Source organism: Saccopteryx bilineata, chromosome 4 (genome assembly GCF_036850765.1).
Source record: "Saccopteryx bilineata isolate mSacBil1 chromosome 4, mSacBil1_pri_phased_curated, whole genome shotgun sequence".
In the NCBI taxonomy this organism is placed as follows: Eukaryota; Metazoa; Chordata; class Mammalia; order Chiroptera; family Emballonuridae; genus Saccopteryx; species Saccopteryx bilineata.
Genome location: NC_089493.1, coordinates 90344367 through 90368087, shown reverse-complemented (window position 1 = coordinate 90368087; position 23721 = coordinate 90344367). Strand labels below are relative to the sequence as shown.

Sequence of the window (23721 nt, the reverse complement as noted above, 5' to 3'; positions counted from 1 at the left end):
GGCTTTAAGCGACCCCGCCGGGGTCACGACCCACAGGTTGAGAACCGCTGTCCTAGAAGAACTGACATTTGAATTTCTCCCAGCAAAACCATCTAGTTTCAGGTTTGGGTCCCTGGAAATCTGCTTTGTCAGCTACACAAACACACATCTCCCCATATTGGCCCCTCCCAGATTTGTCCAGCTCTCAGTCATCCCCTCAGCCTTCTCACCCCAACCTCAATTCCTGGTGCCTGCCTTAGACTCCCATTCCAGTGGCCACATCCACCACCCACAACTCATTTTTGTAATCCACATTCTGCAGCTGCACCTCCATACTCCTTGAAGGGCAGAATACAAATGTAAGGGGTTATGGAGACTTAACTGACCCATTTGATGCCTTCATCTGATTCTTTTGTTTGTTTTTAAGTAAGAGGTAGGGAGGCAGAGACAGATTCCCACATGCACTCCGACTGGGATCCACCTGGCACGCCCCTTATGGGGAGATGCTCTGCCCATCTGGGGCCACGGCTCTGTTGCTTGAAACTGAGCTATTTTAGCACCTGAGGATGGCCATGGAGCCATCCTCAGTGCTTGGGGCCAACTTGCTCAAATTGAGTCATGGCTGCAGGAGGGGAAGAGAGAAAGAGAAGGGGGAGAGGTGGAAAAACAGATGGTTGCTTCTGTGCGCCCTGACTGTGAATTGAACCCAGGGCATCCACACACTGGGCCAACACTCTACCAGTGAGCAAACCGGCCAGGGCCCATCTGATTCTTGAAATGACTCACCCAGAGTCACAAGTGTAAGCTGCGTGGTCAACTGGCTTAAGAAAAGGATCCACGAGGAGGGGGTGATGGGCAGTGGACAGAGCAGGTCCAAAGGGTGTGCACAAGGCCCACTATGTGCAGAGCCATGGCTACACTGTTGATAACAAAGATGATCCTGACCCGGATGATGATCAGGTCCAGAACCCAAGATGTATGAAATAAGAAAGTATGTGCCACCTGATCAGGGGTCAGTCTGTGTCTCAGCAATTCCTTACAGGACTTGGGACCCTGAGAAAACGCAGTGGTAACAGACTCATTAGCCTTGACTTTGCCATTGGTGGAGATGGCTGAAATAGGCGGGTGATAATGACTGAAGCTGAGAGCAGGATAATGAACCATGTGAGCCCTGGGGTGGGAATAGGAATGGGACCCCTTTAGTTCACTCAGGTTGAGCCCTGGAATCCTTTCCTGCTGCCCAGCTGGGCACTGAGCTCACACCTGAGCACTGATCCAAGGCAGCAACTAAGTAATGGTGCCCCGGATGCTCAGAATGCAGCAGATCTGGTGGAACAGCACGGTAAGGGAGGAACTGAGGTCACCCTCAGCTCCCATCTTCTTCCCACAGAGGTACCCTCGGAACTTTGGACCAAAGTTCTCTCTCCCCTGCCTAGATCCTCAACCTTTGGGAATTCTGAGCTACCACGACTCCCATGACCTAGTGCAGTGGTCGTCAAACCTCAGCTCACAGGCCACATGCGGCTCTTTGGCAGCTTAGGAGTACCCTAATTAAGTTAATAACAATATACCTACCTATATAGTTTAAGTTTTAAAAAATTGGCTCTCAAAAGAAATTTCAATCATTGTACTGTTGGTATTGGCTCTGATGACTAATGAGTTTGCCAACCACTGACCTAGTGGAAGTGCACTAGGGCCTTGCCAGGCTTGGCTTCTGAAATCTCCCATCATCTTGGGAGTGTGGCATGGTGTGGAGCTCCTCTACAGAGGGGGAAGCCAGACTAGCCCCTGACTGAGATAGCACAGATGAGGCTGAGATGCCTAGGCCCCTCCCCAGCCAGCACATCAGCATCCAGGAGGAAGGCTAGTGGTCCTGGAGGGTGCTGTGGGGGAGGGGGTGGGACATGGCAATCCCAAGGCTTTAATGGAGGATGATGGCCCAGAACAGAGGTTTTGTCCAGTCTTTCATCATTCACTGGGGGGGGGGGGGGGGGGGGGTTGTCTCACAGTGGCAGAGCCATGCAGTCTCCGGATTGCCACATCCCCAGAACCAGGGAGTTGGCATAGAACTCAGAATGGGGTCCAGTGTCTTTGTCCTTGGGGAGGTGGGGAAGTAGCAGAGACCAACCTTGGGTATGTTTTCACCAACAGGTAGGGGCTCAAGGTGCTAGCTTCTTCTTGCTGGGAGGAGGTCATGAGATGTCTGAACTGGGGAAAGGGTTCAGAGGCTGGTCACAATTGCCCCTTTGTCCAGCCAGGACAACCACTGGCTGCCTTTTTCTGTTGAACCATTTTGGGGAGTACAGCCCCTGGTCGGTGGAGGCACCCAAGCATAAGTGGGAGAGCAGGAACAGCTCTGAAAGCCAGAGAGGGTGCTGTGTGGAGCAACTCACCTTCCCACCTCTCGTCAGGTGACTCTAGGCAGCCTAAACCAGCATTTACCTTGGCCAGGGAGGCCAGCCCCAGCAGCCCTTGGCCTGTCCTACCTCCCCAGTAGAGGGGAGGGAAGAGTGATTTCTGCCCTCTTCTCTAAATTCCTTCTCCATAAGTTTACCTGCCACTGCATGGATTTAGAGGCCCCAGCATGAGAAAGGGATGTTGTCTTGGGCAGAGGGAGTAGCCGTTGGTGCCCTGCCCCAAACAGCATTCTAGAGAGTCCCTACCCCATCCAGGCTAGGACTCTGTTCTCCCTAGCAGCAGCGATCAACCCCAGTTCCACACTCTCTGTTTGTGATCCCAACCATTAAGGTAAGAGTTAGGGTCCTTTATACTCTGAAGACACAGATTGGGTTTCCTCCTCTGACCACCTGCCCTTCCTCAGAAAGTGGAGGAGGCCCTGGCCGGTTGGCTCAGCGGTAGAGCGTCGGCCTGGCGTGTGGGGGACCCCAGTTCGATTCCCGACCAGGGCATATAGGAGAAGCGCCCATTTGCTTCTCCACCGCCCCCCTCCTTCCTCTCTGTCTCTCTCTTCCCCTCCCGCAGCCAAGGCTCCATTGGAGCAAAGATGGCCCGGGCGCTGGGAATGGCTCCTTGGCCTCTGCCCCAGGCGCTAGAGTGGCTCTGGTCGCGGCAGAGTGACGCCCCGGAGGGGCAGAGCATCGCCCCCTGGTGGGCAGAGCGTCGCCCCTGGTGGGCGTGCCTGGTGGATCCCGGTCGGGCGCATGCGGGAGTCTGTCTGACTGTCTCTCCCCGTTTCCAGCTTCAGAAAAATACAAACAAACAAACAAAAAAGAAAGTGGAGGAAACCCTCTGCTAGGAATCACCTAGGGTAGTATCCCTGACACGGGCACCTTCACCTTCTCCACCCTCAACCGACCCAGCCAGGTTACATTTGCGTTTCAGATCAGTACCGGTGGCTCCAGGCTCCCAGCTTTATCGTGCACAGAAAAATCAAGAATCAAAGCCCAGGAATGACCCAAAATACGCCTCAATCCTCTCGCCCCACGTTTCCGCGGGTCTACGCAGTCCAGACTCTTCGCCCGGCCCCTCCATCCCCGTCGGATGAAGGCTGCCTTTCCGTCTTGGCTCACTCCATGCGATCCCCGCATCCTCCTTGGCATCCGAATTTGCCTCGCTCAGCAGCAGGACATGACCTACAGGTGGCAGGGGGTGGGAGGACAGCTCGGGACGGGGCTCAGGGGGATTGGATGTCGGAGTTCGGGCACCGGGGCCCAGGGCCAAGCCTGCTGGAGACCGCTATAATTAGCCGGTGCGGCTGTTGACGGGGATGCGGGGTGAGCTCCCTTTGCCACCGGGCCCGGAGCAGAGCAAGCGCAAGTGAGAGGGCAAGCGGAACGCTGGTGTCTCAGGAGGGCGACGATCGGGACGGGGGCGAGAAGGGCGGGGTACGGTCCCGGGTACTCGATCCTGACACCGCTTTTGCTCTCTTCGCTGCCCGCGGGAACTCCTGGCTGCGCGGTTCTGCCCGGTAGCCTGAGCCTCGGCGCGCAGCGCAGGGCACGGGGTGGGGGGCGGGGCGGGGGAGGGGAGGGGAGGGCGGCCGTTTGAGTGGTTTGAAGGTGGAGTAGAGACACAGGTCGCCAGGCTGGAGGCAGGGGCTCCTCTGGCCTCTCAGGGCTCAGCGCTGATCTCTCCTCTGTGCCCTCTGCTTATCCGCAGCATGCCAGCGCGCTTGGGCCATGAGCGTCTCGGACTCCCGACATTGCCCCTCAGACCCGAGGCGCGTCTCCCTTCCCATCCAGAAGGACGACCTTGACTTGCCTTCGCCCGGCCTGAGAAACCCCTCCTGGCCTCGGACCCCGGACGACGATCCCGGTTTGCCCCCTTTTCCTCTGGAAGAGCCTGGCCCCAGGTCCATGGCCCCAGGGGACCTTCCTTCTCCAGCCGTGTCCCCAGAGGAAGGGGAAGATGACGACGAAGACGCGGCAGAGCCGGAGGCGCTGTGCTGCGAGGAGCACCCGAGCCAGTTTTTCGCGGAGGCACGGCGGCTGCGGGCGCAGAAGCTGTTGCTGGATGAAGAGGTGGCAGTCGGGGGGCGATTGTATGGGGTGCATCGGGTGATCTTGTCCGCAGTTAGCAGCCTCTTTCGAGACAGGCTGCTGGGCGGCATTGGTTCACAAACCCCCTTCAGCCTCGACGTGGCCCCCGGGGCCTGGGAGGCCGTGCTGACCTTTGCCTATGAGGGAGTGCTGAGCCCCGCTCCGCTGGGGGATGTGCTTGTGGCCGCAGAGGCCCTGGGAGCGCCCCGGGTGAAGGCCGCGGCCCAGTGGAAATTCGAGAGGGCTGGAAGCGCCCAGGACGAAGAAAAACAGCCCAGCCAGGAAGAGGAGTTGAGAGAGAATTTGCGCAGCATTGAGCTCTTATACCAACAGGGCGTCGGGTGTGACCTGGAGCTGGAAGCAGGCGGCTGCCGGCTGCGGGGTGAGGGTCTGTAGGGCATTCTTTACTGCAGGTGCAAATGCTAAAGGAATGGTGTGTGCAAGCAGCAGGTGGTTCGATCCCTACCATAGCGGTTTTGATCCCTGCTGCAGTCAAATTATCCCTGGGGGACCTTTGTGGCCTCTCCTGATTCACTGAGTGTGGGGCATGCGCAATTGAGTTGTTTTCCTAGGAGCGCTGACAAATTTAAACTGACTCTCCCGCTGTGGCTTTTTCTGGGCCCAGTGACAAGGAATTAGCAGTCAGCTGGCTGGAGCTAAGGTACAGCCCATGGCATTAGTACAGCAGAAAGTGATTGACTCGAACAGGGATTAACCAAAGGCTCTCTTTAGCATCTTCTATTTAGAACACAAGAAAAGACAGAGGAACATGGAGGAAAAACTCAGAATGTCCTTCCACTTAAGTGTACTTGACAACATGGTTGACGTGGTCCTACAGCTAATGAGCAAGGCCTGGTACTGTTTTGCCAGAATCTTAAGGCTACTAGGCCCTGGCACTTTGAAATTAACTCTGCTCATCACCAGGAAAGCTATAGAGGGTTGAGTAAATTGAGTTCAGATTCTACTAATGAGGTACTGGGTACCATGACTTGTTACATATGCCATTTCTTATAATTCTTATTGAAAACTAGTGAAGTAGGCACCATTATTCCTAGATGCAGGTAAAGAACATTAAACTAAGAAATGTTAACTGGTGAGAACCAGGATACAAGCCTACATCACTAACCCTGTTTACTCTCATTAGCGCAAACATTATCTCCTCTGCAGTTAAGACAAAGGCATATAGGAATTGGAAAATGAAGCTGGAATATTCATAAATATTTAAAATTAAAAGGGATTAGTTTAGAGATTATCTAGTTCAGTTCTTATACTTTACTGATAAAGAAATCAGATTTCAAGACATGTCCAAAGTCATATAGCTACTGCTCATTAGAGGAATGACTGGGACCCAAAGTGCTTCTGGGATTCCAGAAGGAAAACCATCCTGTCTCAGTCATTTTGTGCTACTATAACAAAAACAACAACAACAAAACACATGGACTGAGTGGCTTAACAACATAAATTTATTTTCACAGTTCTGGAGGCTAGAATTCCAAGAATAGGATTCTAGTATGGTCAGGTTCTGGTTAGGGCCCTTTTCCTGGTTTGCAAAGAGCCACCTTCTCACTGTATTTTCACATGGCAGAGAGAGAGAGATGGAGAGGGAGAGAGGAGTTGCACTCTCATATCTAAATACTTCCCAAAGGCCCCAGCTACAAATATCACATTGGTGATTAGGGCTTCAACATATGAATCTTTTGGGGGACACAAACATTCAGACCATAGCAGAACTCAAATGTGTTTATTATCATTTCTGATAATACTATATGGAGTAGAAGGAGGAGGAATATAAAATTTTATAGTTATAACCTAACGCAGTGGTGACCCTAAAGTCCCAGGTTCAAAAGCCTGAAGTCCCTGTTTTGAGCATGGCTCATCTGGCTTGAGGGCAGGCTCACCAGCTTGAGCATGGGGTTGCTAGCGAGCTTGAGCCCTTTGAGCCCAAAGATTGCTGGCTTGAAGCTTAAGGTTGCTGGCTTAAGGCCAAGGTCTCTGGCTTGGCTGCAGCCCCCCCCCCGCCCCATCAAGGCACATATGAAAAAGCAATCAATGAGCAACTAAAGTAATGCAACTACGAGTTGATGCTTCTCATCTCTCTTCTTATATCCTTCTCATTCTCCTTCTTTCTCTCTCTCTAAAAAAATAAAAATAAGGCCCTGGCCGGTTGGCTCAGTGGTAGAGTGTCGGCCTGGCATGCAGGAGTCCCAGGTTCGATTCCTGGCCAGGGCACACAGGAGAAGCGCCCATCTGCTTCTCCACCCCTCCCCCTCTCCTTCCTCTCTGTCTCTCTCTTCCCCTCCCGCAGCTAAGGCTCCATTGGAGCAAAGTTGGCCCGGGCACTGATGATGGCTCTATGGCCTCTGCCTCAGGCGCTAGAATGGCTCTCGTTGCAACAGAGCAACGGCCCAGATGGGCGGAGCATCACCCCCTGGTGGGCATGCCGGGTGGATCCCGGTTGGGCGCATGTGGGAGTCTGACTGCCTCCCCGTTTCCAACTTCAGAAAAATACAAAATAAATAAATAAATAAATAAAAATTAAATTAAATTAAATTAAACTTCATAGTTATAAAATTTCCACTAAGGTTTGGAATTTAAACACTGTTTTCATTTCCCTAAAAGACATTCCAACTTAATGGTAGGGACCTATCACTTAACAGTCTAGAAACTAATGAGGAGTAAGAAGAGGAATACCAATGGTGGCTCAGAGCCACAGCTGGCTCTGAGCTAGAGGTTGATTGATGATGTGGAAGATGAGATGGTTTACCTGTTTTGAGGAAGGCAGATTTTCTTGAGCAATATATTCTTTTGAAAGCTGTATCTGATGTTTACCACTTGGGAAGCACAGAGCCACTACCTACTGCTTGAAAAGGCAACTGAAACCATACCAATATCATCTCTCTTTTGAGAGAGGTGAAGTTGCCACACATGGTCAAAGCAGCCTGAGATTCATGAGCCTCACAGGGAGCTTGGCTATGTGTCGCCTGCCTAAGAGAACTGCTAGCAGCATTTCCCCCCTTTCGTTATGAAGCATTTCAAACACATAGCAAAGTAAAAAGAATATTAAGACAAACACCTAAACACCCATCACTCACAATTAACAATTAACATTTTAAATTTAAACATTTATAAATCTGTGACATTTTACTCATAAATACTTGGGTATGTTGTTTCTTTTTTTTTTTTTTTTTTTAGAGACAGAGAGTCAGGGAGAAGGATAGATAGGGACAGACAGGCAGGAATGGAGAGAGATGAGAAACATCAATCATTAGTTTTTCATTGCGACACCTTAGTTGTTCATTGATTGCTTTCTCATATGTGCCTTGACCGTGGGGCTACAGCAGACTGAGTAACCCCTTGCTCAAGCCAGCGACCTTGGGTCCAAGCTGGTGAGCTTTGCTTAAACCATATGAGTCTGCAGTCAAGCTGGCGACCTCAGGGTCTCGAACCTGGGTCCTCCACATCCCAGTCTGATGCTCTATCCACTGCGCCACCTCCTGGTCAGGCTGGGTATGTTTCTTTAAAAGAGAACATTTCCTCATACAACCATAATATTTTTATTAAATCTAACAGAATTGACAGTGATTCCTTAATATCACCTAGTCCACATTGAAATTTTTTTCTTGTCCAAAGTATGTCTTTAGAACTTGTCTGATCACCCCAGGAGCCAATCAAGCACACTGCTGTACTCAGATGTACATCTCTTAAGCTTCCTTTACTCTTGTTCAGTCCTTTTCTCCCCGTACCCCTCTTTTTTATGACTTAACTAGTTGAAGAAAAAAGATGTTACCCTACAGAATGCTCCCTTTTCTAGGTTTAAAAGCTCTTTTTTTTCCCTTTTTTTTTATTGTGACAGAGACAGAGAGAGTCAGAGAGAGAGACAGATAGGGACAGACAGACAGGAATGGAGAAAGATGAGAAGCATCAATTCTTCCTTGTGGCACCTTAGTTGTTCATTGATTACTTTCTCATATGTGCCTTGACAGGGGGGGGGGCTACAGCAGACCAAGTGACACCTTGCTCTATCCAGATGAGCCTGTGCTCAAGCTGGTGACCGTGGGGTCTCAAACCTGGGTCCTTCACGTCCTAGTCCGATGCTCTATCCACTGCGCCACCGCCTGGTCAGGCCCTTTTCTAGGTTTGTGTGCATTTTTCCCTCACAGTTTTGTTAAACTTGTTCCTTTTAGCTTTTCAATTTCCTGTACACTTGAATTTAGAGCTAAAATTTTGATTAGTTTTGTTAGCTAAATATTTTGGTCAGCATTCTCTACAGGTGATGCTAAGCACCTCAAGTTGAGTTATGTTAGGAAGCAGATGAGATCTAGTTGTTTAACAGCATTTGTTAATACACTTCCAGTGTCATGAGGGCCATGTAGATAAGCAGGGAATCAATACACAAGTATGCTCATAGCAACCTGACATCAGTGGCAGTAGGTGGTGAAGATCTGCCCAGAGAGCCACTGCATGGAAATAAAAATAAATCACTTCTTTTCTCTAGAATTCAGTTTTCTTATCTAAAAGGGAGCAATTGAACTAGATGATTTTGAAGGTTTCTAGTTTAAAATCTCATGATTTTAAAAACTATACAAAGATGGGAAGTCAAGTGTGCAGAGGAAAGCTAGAACACATGGGAAATCTTAAACACTAAATTTTGGGCAAGAGGAGATAGCAGTCCCAGTAAGTTGGCTCATAACCATTCCTGAGTGTCACATCACTTTCTAAGTAAAATATGACTAACAGAATGGCTTATGTCAGTGGCTCTTAACATTGTAAAGGAAACAAATTATTCTGTGCACAGTATAGAGAGACCTATATAAGTTGCACACTGGTCTTTCAGTTTATTTTGTGCTCTCTTTTAGCAAATGCTGTCTATAGCATCTTCTCAATTTGATCCATCAAGACTATTTTTCTAACTGACCTGGATCAAAAAGACTAAAACAATGTTTATCAAAGTGTCTTCATGCCACTAACATGAGTCATGCAGAGTTCTTGTGAATGTTAAAATACAAAATCCAAGGAACTCCATTCAGACCTACTGACTCAGCATCTCCAGGGTCCCTGAAACCTACATTTGAACAACCACCCCATGGCATTTTGACGCATACCACCACAGTTTGGCCTGTGGCCTTGGGTGGTTGGTCCAAAGTTGGGTCTGTGAGGTTGGGATAGTGTGTAGCAGTTTACAAAACTCTGGATACCCCTCTGCTTCTTCTCCCTCTTGCAGTGCACCGAGCAGCCCTGGCCTGTGGCAGTGAGTTCTTTGGGGCCATGCTACTGAGTGGGATGAAGGAATCCCAGGGCACAGAGGTGTCTCTGCACACCATCTCTGCCCAGGACCTGCAACTCCTCGTCTCTTTTGCCTACTCCGGGGTTGTGCGGGCAAGATGGCCAGGACTGCTGAGAGCTGCCCAGGCTGCCCTGCAGTACCAGAGCTCTTCCTGCCTGGATCTATGCCAGAGAGCCTTGGCAAGGGGCCTCAGCCCGGCCCGTTGCCTGGCTCTCTTTCCCGTGGCTGAAGCCCCTGGACTGGAGAGGCTCTGGCGCAAAGCCCGTCACTACCTCCTCACCCACCTGCCCGCTGTGACTTTGTGCCCCACTTTCTCTTCTTTACCGGCTGCCTGCCTGGCTGAACTCCTGAATAGTGATGATCTACACATGCAGGAGGAGTTTGAGGCCTTTGTGGCTGCACGATGTTGGCTAGCTGCCAACCCTGAGACGCAGGAGTCAGAGGCCAAGGCCCTTCTTCAATGTGTCCGCTTTGGCCGCATGTCCACCCGGGAGCTTCGGAAAGTACAGGCAGTTGGGTTGCCTCCGCCCTTACCCCCAGAGTTGCTGCGTCAATTGATAGTGGAGTCTGAGATTCCCGGTCGAGAGAGGCGGAGGGAGCCTGACCAGGCTTTGGTAGTGATTGGAGGGGACGGGCTCAGATCAGACATGGCCGCAAGACAGCCATCTCGAGGAGTGTGGTGGGCCCGGGCTTTCCGCTGCGGAATGGGATTGGTTCGAACTGTGGAGTGGGGGAGGCTGCCTGCCCTGCCTGCCCCGGGGCGCTTCCTGCACGGGGCTGCCAGCCTAACAGGAAGTGAACTCTACGTGTGTGGGGGACAGGATTACTACTGCCACGCCAATACCCTGGCTTCAACTCTCAGGTATGCACGCCCACCCCATTGAGAGTGGCAGACCCCAAGGTGGGCAGCTGAGGGGAATCGCTGGCCCAGCCAACCATAGACTCCCAGAGTCACTCTTCCCATCTCTTGTCACACTGTGTCCAGGTGGGACCCCAGTCAAGAGGACTGGGAGGAGATGGCACCTTTGTTCCAGGCTCGGAGTTTTTTCCCTCTGGTGGCACTGGATGGACTACTTTATGCTTTGGGTGGACGAGCCAATGGTGTTGCTCTAAACTCTGTGGAGACCTATAACCCCCAGCTCAATGTCTGGAGGTGAGCAGGGAAAAGGGGGTCTCTAGGCATCAGGGAGAGACTAGGAGACTTGGAGGAGAAGGAGAGTTGAGGATGATTGTTGCCTGATTATGTGCTCTGTTCTCCCATAGGCCAGCACCTGTACTTCCGGCACCACGCTTTGCCCACGCAGCTGCTATCTTGGAGGGTCGATTGTACATGAGTGGTGGCTACAATGGGACTGACGGATTCCTGGCCTCATTGCTGCACTATGATCCCAAACTTGAGAAGCCAGGGACATTTCTGAGCCCTATGAGGGTACCTCGAGCTGGGCATGTCATGGCTGCTCTGGGTGGGCGATTATATGTAGCAGGTGGGCTAGGTGAGACTGGGGACTTGCTGAGCTTTGAGGCCTATGAACTGAAGACTGATAGCTGGACTTACCTGGCACCCCTGCCCTCCCCTCACGTGGGAGCTGCGGGTGCTGTGCTCCAGGGAGAGTTCCTGGTGCTGGGGGGCTATAGCCATCTTACTTACGCCCTTTCCCACCTTATCCATTCTTACTGTCCGGGCCTGGGCCGATGGCTCTGCCTGGGAACTCTTCCAAGGCCTCGGGCTGAGATGCCTGCCTGCATCCTGACACTGCCCACTGTGCAGCATGTAGCTTCAGGTCCCACACAGCACCAAACCAAACCTGCTGGGTGAGGGGGAAGCAGCAGCGGTGGATGGGGGAGGAAGAGATAAGATGCATCATGAGAGAAGGACAGATGACGGAGGGAGAAAGAGAAGGCTTTATTCATGAGAGTATTTTATTCTAGTACAGTACTTTACAACTCATAAACTGCTTTTGAATACGTATATGATCTTCATGGAAGAAAAGGTGGCCCCAGAGTTCCTGGAGAAAGGGCGCTGAGGAAGGGGAGCTGCTGAATACCTAGGTAAGGAGAGGAGGCCCAGGAAGAACAATACAAGGTTCAGGGACCCTGAGACGATTATTAGTGGGGAAAGTACATCCAAGCTGGAAGACAGTCAAGAAACTCCAGAAGCCAAGGTGTAGGGGCCATGAGAGAACAGCTGGAAAAACAATTACTCTGGCCCATGAAGTAAGGAGAAAAACAAGGACAGGCAATCCATGAATGAATCTGAGGAGTTGCGATGACAACTGTGATTGTGAAGCCCTTCCCTTTCCCAGGCTTTGCTCCTCTCTACTCCCCAAGCCCTGGGACACCTGAACTCTCTTGACAATATTCTTCCTCAGGTAACTTGTAGGCCCAGTCTAGCGTTTCCTCAGCCCAGACACTACAGGCTGTCTCAAGAGCCTCTTGGTTTTCAGTCTGAGGCAGAAGTTCCCATCTGGAGGGTACAGCACAGGGCCCGGAGGCCAGGGTGATAAGGTAGGAGTGTTGCGTGTGGGGAAGATGAGGAGGGCAGGGGCAAAGTGGAGAGGCTCATGGTGGAAAGGGGATGATGTGAGGTTTGAGGGAGTGGGGTTCAAGAAGTCAGAAGCCTGACTGGCTTCTTTCCTTCCCTTTGGGGTGAATTGAGAGGTTAGGAGTGAAAAGAGAATAGGTGTGGTATGAGTTTTTGGGAGGAAGTGCTAGGGGGAAGTCTGAGAGGCAGAGAAGACCCAGAAAGTAGATTTTCCTCCTTTCTGTGCCTTTCCTCCAGAGTTTTTTGTTTTTTAAAAAAAATCCACTTCTCTTTTCCTTGACCAGGGAACTTTGAATCAGATGCTTTCTCTTTCACTTCCTCCACCCGGCTCTTCCTTTCCCCCTTCTTTCTTTTCTCTCCTCCTTTTTCTCTTACAGTTATTAATTCCTTACTGTGTGCCAAGCACTATATGAGACGCCAAGGATACAAAGGTCAGAGAGCTCCTGACCAGCAGACAGACTTGGAAACAAATACAAGTTTCTCAGTAGACTTAGAAGTGTGAACACTATAGAGCGTCGGACTGGGATGCAGAGGACCGAGGTTCGAGACCCCGAGGTCACCAGCTTGAGCGCGGGCTCATCTGGTTTGAGCAAAAGTTCACCAGCTTGAGCCCAAGGTCGCTGGCTTGAGCACGGGGTCACTCGGTCTGCTGAAGGCCCACAGTCAAGGCACATATGAGAAAGCAATCAATGAACAACTAAGGTGTTGCACGTGCAACGAAAAACTGATGATTGATGCTTCTCATCTCTCTGTTCCTGTCTCTGTCCCTGTCTATCCCTCTCTCTGACTCTCTCTGTCCCTGTAAAAAATTAAAAATTAAAAAAAAATAGAAGAAGTGTGAACACTGACTCATACCTCTCATACATACTTAGCAGTATGAGAGCCCAGAGGATGGAGAAGTGAACTCTGCCCAGCGGAGGCCTCTTTGACAGAAGGCATCATCATCAGATGGATGCAGCTTGAACTGGTTCTTGAAGGCTGGTTCACCAGTCAGAGGAGGAAGGCATTCCTGTCAGAGAAGGAAGCAAGTGGGGAAATCAGCAGTTTTGCAGGGGTTCTTCAGAGAATTCTGCTGCTGTGACCAGCCTACTCTTCTCTGGAGCCTGTCTGAAGACGATGGCTTTCACTTAATGATTGTATATTCCCTCCCTCCGCCACAACTTCCCTAAATCTTTTCTGTATGGTATTTCCATTTCTGACCTCTGAGCAGCTTGGCAAAGGAGGGCAAGGTTTTTGGGTTTTTTTCATAGATTAATCTTCTATTACCATTGTTTATTAAGATTCTCACACTCTTAAGGGTGAGATGAAGGAATCTCCCTTGTGCCTTTCTTCATCCTGGCTGCAGAAGTACTTGAAAATTTTTTTTATTACATTTCATTATTTTATTATGTTTATATATAGATATATTTCTGTTTAGGAACATAGTTGAAAATGAGGAGGGGTAAGTAAAGTATATAAAACAAAAGAGAAGCCTGACCTGTGGTGGCACAGTGGATAAAGCATTGACCTGGAATGCTGAGGTCGCCAGTTCAAAACCCTGGGCTCGCCTGGTCGAGGCACATGTGGGAGTTGACGTTTCCTGCTCCGCCCCCTTCTCTCTCTCTCTCTCTCTCTCTCTCTCTCTCTCTCGCTCCCCCCCCCCAATGAATAAATAAAAAAAAATTTAAAAAAAAAAAAAAAGAGAAGATAGACTGAAGAAGACAGGGAAGGAGGAAATTGAAAGAATTGACAAACTAATTTTTAAACATTGAGTGTTAAAAAAAAAAGAATTAAGCCAACCTGGAATGTTGAGGTTGCCAATTTGAAACCCTGGGCTGGCGTGGTCAAGGCACATATGAGGAGTAACTACTACAACAAGTGGATGTTTCCTGCTCCTCCCCCCCCCTCTCTCTCCCTCCCCTCTCTAAAAAATAAATAAATAAATAAGAAAGAAAGAAAGAAGAAATTAATTAATTAATTGAGTCTTTAGGGTAAACTGTGAACACATTTTATTTTTTTATCATTTGTATGTAAAGACAGACTTAAATAAATATTTCTCCATGGTTGAATTCTTGTGTGAGTTTTTTTTATTATAAAAAGCATTTAAAATTCCCTGCAATTTTACTTCTATCCCTATCACACTACTGATAGCATCTTCACTCATTGTGACTGTGAGCTGCTTCTCACCAAATCGAGTGATCTAAGGCCAGTCTCATTCTCCTTCATCTTTTTGCAGAAATTGACTGGGTTGAAAATTGGCTTTTATTCTAAAACTTTCTTCTCCCCTGGCTCTCCTGATATAGCACACTCTCCTGAGACTTCTCTTTTTTCTCCAGCCCAGAGAGGTGATAGAAAGCCAAATCATAGTGTTAGAGAGGGCATGGATACATCCCAGGTAGAGCTGACAGCCAAGGGTCCAAATGTATAGAGATGGGAGCAATTAGTTGTAGAGATCTCTGGTTTTCATTATTTAAATTTTTTTAATTTTATTTATTTATTTATTTTTACAGAGACAGAGAGAGGGATAGACAGGGACAGACAGACAGGAACGGAGAGATGAGAAGCATCAATCATTAGTTTTTCATTGCATGTTGTGATACCTTAGTTGTTCATTGATTGCTTTCTCATATGTGCCTTGACCACGGGCCTTCAGCAGACCGAGTAACCCCTTGTTGGACCCAGCGACCTTGGGTTCAAGCTGGTAGGCTTTTGCTCAAACCAGTTGAGCCTGTGTTCAAGCTGGCGACCTCGGGGTCTTGAACCTGGGTCCTCTGCATCCCAGTCCGATGCTCTATCCACTGTGCCACCGCCTGGTCAGGCTGGTTTTCATTATTTAATTTTAAAAATGAGGGTGGCCCTGGCTGGGTCACTTAGTTGGTAGAGCTCCTGCCAAGGTTGCAGGTTTGATCCCCACTCTGGGGACATCGAAGAATCAACCAATGAATGCATAAATAAGTGGAACAGCCTGAACAGGCAGTGGCGCAGTGGATAGAGCATCGAACTGGGATGCAGAGGACCCAGGTTCAAGACCCCAAGGTCGCCAGCTTGAGTACGGGCTCAACTGGTTTGAGCAAAAGCCTACCAGCTTGAACCCAAGGTCGCTGGGTCCAACAAGGGGTCACTCGGTCTGCTGAAGGCCCGCGGTCAAGGCACATATGAGAAAGCACTCAATGAACAACTAAGGTGTCACAACGAAAAACTGATGATTGATGCTTCTCATCTCACTCCGTTCCTGTCTGTCTGTCCCTATCTGTTCCTCTTTCTGACTCTCTCTCTCTGTCTCTGTAAAAAAATAAATAAGAAATAAGTGGAACAATAACTTTCTCTTTCTTTTTTTTTTTGTATTTTTCCAAAGTTGGAAACGGGGAGGCAGTCAGACAGACTCCCGCATGCGCCTGACCGGGATCCACCCGGCAGGCCCACCAGGGGGCAATGCTCTGCCCATCTGGGGCGTTGCTCTGTTGCAACCAGAGCCATTCTAGTGCCTGAGGCAGAGGCCACAGAGCCATCCTCAGTGCCCGGGCCAACTTTGCTCCAATGGAGCCTTGGCTGCAGGAGGGGAAGAGAGAGACAGAGAGGAAGGAGAGGGGGAGGGGTGGAGAAGCAGATAGGCGCTTCTCCTGTGTGCCCTGGTCAGGAATCGAACCCGGGACTCCTGCACACCAGGCCGATGCTCTACCACTGAGCCAACCGGCCAGGGCCTTTCTCTCTTTCTTGTTCCCTCCCTTCCTTTCTCTATAAAATCAATAAAATAAAAAAAAATTTTAATAAATAAAATTGAGGGTGGAGTGAGAAGAGAAGAGAAGAAGGTCTCTGATTTGAAAAAAAGACCCTGGTCAAGGGTCTACTCTTAAGTGAGAGGGACCAGATATAGGCCAGGTAACAGTTGGGACCCTAGCAAAGTAGACTAAGATTCAGGGTAGTATTTTGTTTTTATTTATTTACTTTATTTATTGATTTTTAGAGAGAAAGAGGAAGGGAGAGAGAAAAACATCAATTTGTTGTTCCATTTATTTATGCATTCATTGGTTGATTCTTGTATGTGCCACAACTGAGGATCAAACTCACAACCCTAGCACATTGGGATGATGCTCCAAACAGGTGAGCCATCTGGCCAGTGTAGGGTAGTATTTTGAACCCAGAAGGGAAGTGCAGTGAGAACCAGGAATTGGGACAGAAACCATGCACACAGACTGGGAAATTATGGTAATCCAGGGATTAGCCTACAGTTTTGGTGAGAATGTAGAAGCCCAGGATTCTTACCTTTGATAAATCAGATAATGAGCCAAGGTGTTTCAGATACTTCTCTTTTGGCCCCCTCACACTCTTCTTTTAACTTCCTCTGCAGGTAAAGGTAGACTTTCTGTTATTGCTCCTATCTTTCCAAGATTGTCCTAAGAACTAGATAGACTGGGTATGTAGGCTTATGTTTAGCACCAGTAAGTGTGTTGGACTATACGGATCCTCTGTCTCCTATGCCTTATTCTGGGTTTCCCAAGTTCTTCTTTTACCTTGCTTTATGTTCCTCTTCAGAAAGCTCACCTCTTTACTATCTCAAGCCTTAATGACTCATCTGGGGTCTAAGTCTGATTTTTTTCCGGTGGCCCTCACCTCCACCGTAAGTACCACTATCATCAGTTCAAATTCATCATGTTTGTTGGCACTATTATTTTTCTTTTTTTCCTAGACAGGAATCTTTGTAATCATCTTGAGTTTGTTCCCCCTTTATCTTTTTTCTTCCTTTGACTCATGTAATTCTGAACTACTGAAATAGAAATGTAACTTGTCTCTTCTCTGATTATTTTCCCTGTCAAATTCACTATATATTATGTCCTGAACACCTAAAAATTTCATAGCAGAAAAGGTGATTTAAAAATGAAAAAAAAAAAAAAGCCTGACCAGGCGGTAGCACAGTGGATAGAGCGTCAGACTGGGATGCAGAGGACCCAGGTTCGAGACCCCGAGGTCACCAACTTGAGCACCGGCTCATCTGGTTTGAGCAAAAAGCCCACCAGCTTGAACCCAAGGTCGCTGGCTCCAGCAAAGGGTTACTTGGTCTGCTGAAGGCCCACGGTCAAGGCACATATGAGAAAGCAATCAATGAACAACTAAGGTGTTGCAACGCGCAATGAAAAACTAATGATTGCTGCTTCTCATCTCTCTCCGTTCCTGCCTGTCTATCCCTCTCTCTGACTCTCTCTCTGTCTCTGTAAAAAAAAAAAAAAAAAAAAAAAAGGTAAAAAAGTCACATGAAAATCCTACTATCTGCAAAACCAATCGCCATTATTTACCTGGACAGTCCGGGCTGTAGAAGCAATAATGTCCTATCAAAAGAGTGAAAAACTGCACAGAAAGATTGTTTAATAGAATCATGAACTGAAGAGATTTTGGAGATCATGTAATGTGAACCCTTCCTTACACAATGTAGGAAGCCAAGGCACGTGGCAGAGTCTGAAAAATGAAGAGGAAGGCTTTTCATGAGAGCAGTCTCCAGATGACATACCTGTAAATAAGGATCAAGAGACTGACGGGACAAACATCACAGGTTAGATCTACAGGCAGAACACTCATAATTACTTTTGCAGGACCACAGACTACATTCCAAATCCTGACAAACCCTTGAAATCAAAGAATCATAGATGCAAAAGTGTGAATTTGTCAAAACTCCTGGTAATACAACTATACAAAATATATATACATATATATACATATGCATATGTATGCATGAATACACGTATATGTCATTACTGGTGAGATTATAGAGTTCTTTTTCCTCTGAGAGCTAGATGTTCATATTATTATTATAACTTTTTACTCAAGATATAATAATCTGTTTATCTGATTTGAATAATGAAAAGAAGTCAATATAGCTTGAAAGTGTATACTGAATTAGAATCAATAAGTTGGATCCAGTCCCAAAACAATTGCTGTTTTGGTAATGGTGAATAAGTTTCTTAATTATTTTGAATACCAGTATATTAATCCATAAAATAGAGATAATACCTGTACTATAAACATCATGGTGTTATTATAGTCATGAGCCTCCCAGAGCCTCCTAAGCACCTTTACACACATTTGGAAAAGTGTGCTCCGGAAGTTCCTGGGCCACACCCTTCAGATCAGCAAGCTAGATGATGTCAAACAAGGTGCCTAGTGTGCTGTAGTGACAGGCTCCTGAGACCATGAGGGCCATGCAGAAGATTACAGGGTTTATCTTCAGCTACTCCAGCCTCACATTGCTCCTGCGATAGGGATGTGGGTTTGTCCAAATTCCAGCTGTCGCAGAAGCATTTAGGAAGCTAGAGGTCTTCTAACTATCATATGTAGGAAAATGGCTGGAGATTAGATGCTTCCCTGAGACAAGTCTTTGGTGCAGACTTTGGAACAACAGGTTCTGTGGGGGCAGAACGCTGCCCAGCAAGCACCGATAAGATTGTTTAAAGGAAACAGCTGATTCCTACATAACTGGAAGGTATTAATCATCCTTCTCTGAACCTGAACCCATTCCCTGCTAATTTAACCCAGGCTCTGTTAATTTGCTTGATGATTAAAGAAATGAATAAAAATGATGAGGCTGCAGAGATCTGAGCTCTCAGTCCTAAAGGTTGGGAGTCCCCTGTACCCATCTTTTCTCTATGTTGTGCCTTGTATGCTTTTTCTTAGGTCTTGCAGCGCCTTCCTTTCGTGCACACCCATTGCAGAGCTTGTCTCGGCATAAAGATATAGCAGTTGATTCATCACCATGGGCATCCAAGCCCTAATACATACTTTCTGAGCAAACTGTCACTAATGAAAGCCAATTCTCTCATAACAAAGTAAGAACTGCTTGTTTTAGGTTATAGCTAACGTTGTTGTTTTAACCATATCCCTCCCTTTTTGTTTTTCATTTTATTTAGTTTTAAACCTTTTATTAAATTTATTGGGGTGACACTGGTTAATTAAATTATATAGGTTTCAAGTGTACAGTTTTTTAATATATCATCTGTATATTATGTTGATGTTCACCACCCTAAATCCAGCCTCCCTCCCTCACCATTCATCCCTCCTTTATCCTCTTCTACCTCCCTTCACCTCTCAAGCTAACATTGTTTAAGTGCTTGCTGTGTGACAGTACGTTAAGTGCTTTATCTATATTATCTCATTTAAATGCCAGTACAACCTATAAAAATGGATGACATTATAGTCCCCATTTTACAGAAAAGAAAACTGAAGCTTAGAGAAATGAATTTAGTCACCCGAGGTCACACAATTTATAAATGTTGCATGTATTTAAATTCAGTTAGAAGGAAACCACTTCAGAACCTGCTTTTCTTTTCTTTTTTTTTTTTTTAATGTTGCCACCTCTTCAGTATAGATCCAACTCCATGGAGTGGCAGCCTTAATTCATGAAATTCATACTTGGAAACTCGTACAAGTAGGAGAAATTAAATGCTATAAAGGGCACTGGAGGGTTAGAGACATGTTCTTGAGGAGTCTTAACATCCAACTGCTATAACATTCCAGCTGTGAATTTCAATGAAGCTCAGCAAGAGCAAGGGGTTCTTCCTTCCAATCGTTTGGTTTCTTTATTAGAATGTGTTGAGCCAGGGATTGTTATGAATATGATATATGAAGCAAAACCTTTCAAATGAAGGATCTTGACTGACCCCTTTACTATATCAGCATTATCTGATCTTTCTGCAGACTCAAGACCAGTCTCTTGCTCCCTTCAGGGTTTATGAGATTATTTACCATATTTTCTTTTGTAGCCTAGCATTGCACAGCTCACCAATAGCAGAGCAGGATTTGAACACAGATCTATTGGACTCCAGAGTACATGCTTAACTTAACTATATTATACCATCTCCACCCCCTTCTTAGATTACTCTAACATGGTGGCCAAGTTCCAGTCCTCCAGAGACTGTCCTAGTCCACGTATTTTGTTTCATTATACTAGTCGTTAGAATATTCCTCCAATCCACTATTTTGACAAACATAGTTTACTTTTAAATACCCTGTCTGACCACAAGGCAACACTCAAAACCTATGTTATATCAGGTGTCCTGATCATATATTTTAAAAAGGATTTTATTTATTGATTTTACAGAGAGAGAGAGAGAGGACAGGGAATGAGAAGTATCAACTCATAGTTGCTTCACTTTAGTTGTTCATTGATTGATTGCTTCTCATATATGCCTTGACCAGGAAAGTCCAGGGCTTCAAACTGGAGATCTCAGCATTCCAGGTCAACACTCTATCCACTGTGCCACCACAGGCCAGGTCTGATCATATTTTTAGTATGATTACTTTTGTAACATAAACCTGTACTCCTCAGGCAGGACTTTTTTCTAAGTCTTGTGAACCGCGGACATACTCTTTTAATGTGTTCATGAAAAAGGCCTCCAGGGCAATAGCTCATTTTAACAGTGGTCTTCTGTAGGCAATAATGCTAAAAAAAAAAAAAAAAGTCAAAAGGAGCAGGTGCTACTGTGGCCAAGCTCCAGACTGGGAACCAAGAGACTTGTGTTCTAATCCTAGCTCTGTCTCTGACCAGCTGTTCAACCTGGGCAAGTCATTTGATCCTTTGGACTAACTGTCCAGTAAGAAATGAATGATCAACTAGTAAAGTGATAACACTATTTATTTCCAACTGCTAAAATGTGGCTAGTAAGCTATGGGCAGGATTCTTCAGGCTCTGGTTAAAGACTCTAGGACCACTAGTCCACAGCATGGAACTCTTCTTCTCAGGCCCTCACAAGAGGCAGTGCTAAGAGATTATTTGATTGTAATGTGAGTTCTAGTCCCTCCTCTATAAACCAGATAGTTTGACTTTCTCTTTATGAATTTGTCAAAAGCTAAAGTAACAATGCCAGCCCCCCATCACCTAGATGACTGCATAGGTCCTGCAGGTCCCTCAGCAGCCTCCAGAGTGTTCCTAAGAAAGGGAGTTTAGAGGGTAGGACTGGGTCCTGGACAGGTAGCTCAGTCGGTTAGAACATTATCCCAATACACCAAGATTGCAATCATTGGTCAGAGCACATACAAGAATCAACCAATGAATGCATAAATAAGTGGAACAACAAATTGATGTTTCATTCTTTTTCCCTTCTTCTTACTCTCTAAAATCAATAAATTTAGAAAAGAAAGAGAGAGAAAGGGTAGGGCTCTAATAATAAGGTTGGCTAGAGTGCCTGGCCAAAGTAACTTTTGCAGTTAATTTGGGTAATTTTGTATTGTGGCTACAAATCTAGAATGTTGCCACCGCAAATGGCCTCTGACCACTTTGCCTGTTCAAACACATGTTTGCTAATGTTCAAGGAGCAGGTGCTGAAGTTACCTGTTGACTGAGTTTTAGACAGCAGGGGTTATTAAATGCAAATACTCTTCTGCAAATGTCACAAAAGGGCATGGATGTTGAATTTAAATTTGTATGCAAAAGACAGAAGGATATATGGGAATAATATATTAAATGTGTTCATTGTTTTGTTTCAAGACCTTTTCCCAATACCTCTGAGACCAGATACTAGAACACAAAGGTGGGAGGCAGTACTGAACTTTACATATTACCACGGGGTACTTTGTACTTGTTGACCCTAGCCTGGTGTCGGGAGCCGATCCACAAATGCTGGCTAACAAGGTCGCAGCAGAGAAGATCCACAACTGCTGGCTGACAAGGTCACAGCAGAAGAAGATCCACAACTGCTGGCTGACAAGGTCACAGCAGAAGAAGATCCAAAACTGCTGATTGACAAAGTCACAGCAGAGAAGACCAATGGCTGCTGGTTGACAAAGTCACAGCAGAGAAAAGGCACAATGATACTTCCCACTTTGATCTTTTGAATTAATTTGGCCTTATATCCCCCCTTTTCTGGGTGTGTGCTATCATTTATGGCACAGGGATAATAGCACCGTGCTTTCCCTGTAGATTCATAGTAATTTCTTTGGAAATGAGACAGAGGGTGTGAGTTCCACAGAAAAGCCTGTAAGCCCCTTGGACTGGGCTCATAGACATAAGAGGCTGGCTATGATATCCCTCGTAAAGGGTTAAGTTTGTAGGAGAATTCCTTCTTATTAATCATGTTAGAAAAAAATAGATTGTGACTTATGAATAGGTGGGAAACAGTAACTATACACAGAAGCACCTTTCAGCCTTCACTTAATTCATCACTTTACCTCCCTAGCCTTTTCATGTGGTAGAGTAAAGAAACTTTTCTTTCTTCTTGCATACCTGACCTGCAGGTGGTGGAACACTCTGAGAAAAATAAAGTTAGAACTTAACTAGTGTATAATTAGTAGATAAATAAAATTTGAGTAGACAATAGGACATTAGGTAAGGTAGAGTTATTAATCAGTACTGACCTTTTAGAAGTTTGTACCAATATTGTTATTGATATTCAAGTTATTGTATAACTGTACTTTGAATGACTTACCATCTGATCTATAGCCTATAGAAATGAATTAATTGTTGCCTAGAAATATGTAACCATAGTGAAACAAAAACAATGATTAATCAATGTATTCTGAATACCAAGTGATTGTAACTTAGTGTGTGTGTATAAAAGTAAAGTTAGACCAGCCATTGGCAGAGATGCCTGGCAGTAAATGCTAATGAGAGAATAAAGAGAGAAAAAAGAATTCGGCTCTCTCACTCGATTCGTGCTGACGCCGTCTCTTCCTGTGGGACCCCTGGATTCCCCCTGGGGCTGGACCCCAGCAGCCTGGGGCTGTACAGCTATTTGGGAAATATGACTTCACTGCATATATTCTAGGGGCTGGTTTGGTTGTTTATTAATTTGATAACACCAATTAATAAATATTTGTTGGATGAATGTTGGGGGAGTGTACCAAGTCCATGGATACAAGTCTCCTTGTCTAGATATATTTGCCATATAGGTTGGCATCTATCTCGGCTAACCCACCTCCCAAAATGAGCAGTTCCACTACATGGAACCATTGCACAGGAACAATGTGTTAGGAATTAGGCCATTGAAAAGGTTTAACCCTTTGAGTAGTATGAATGTTTATGTACGTAGAGTATGACTGATTTATTTTAAAAATATGTAAGGCAACATTAAAAAAAGGCAAATCTCACTAGACTCGCTCACTACACCTATAAAAGTTTAAATCCCCAGGCTCTCAAGGCTGATGCCATTTTGGACTCAGCCCATCTGTTCGCAGATGCATCAATAAATTTCTTATAAACCTCATCATTCCTGACCTGCGGTGACGCTGTGGATAGGGCATCAACCTGGAATGCTCAGGGTGCTGGTTTGAAGCCTCAGCCTTGCCCAGTCAAGACACATATAAAGAGCAACTACAAGTTGATGCTTCCTGCTCCTTTCCCTGCCTTCTCCCCCCCTCTCTCCCCTATCTCTAAAATAAATAAATAAAGTCTTTTAAAAATATGCCTGAATAGGCGGTCAAGCAGTGGATACAGCATCTTCTTGTTTCCATAATTT

At 46.5% G+C, this 23721-nt stretch overlaps 1 protein-coding gene across 5 annotated transcripts; it reads left to right on the top strand.

The window, feature by feature from the left end:
* Window positions 1-3035: 3035 nt before the first annotated feature.
* Window positions 3036-14334, top strand: KLHL33 (kelch like family member 33). Of its 5 annotated transcripts, none has more exons than XM_066277278.1 (5): window positions 3036-3713; window positions 4099-4860; window positions 9700-10624; window positions 10748-10915; window positions 11026-14334. In XM_066277278.1, the coding sequence occupies exons 1-5, from the start codon at window positions 3707-3709 to the stop codon at window positions 11576-11578; spliced, it is 2415 nt and encodes an 804-aa protein (XP_066133375.1). In that variant the 5' UTR covers window positions 3036-3706; the 3' UTR covers window positions 11579-14334. The 5 variants fall into 5 exon arrangements, with proteins under 5 accessions (XP_066133375.1, XP_066133378.1, XP_066133377.1 ...); XM_066277281.1 differs by having other exon boundaries at window positions 3036-3756; XM_066277280.1 differs by having other exon boundaries at window positions 3036-3824.
* Window positions 14335-23721: the final 9387 nt, after the last annotated feature.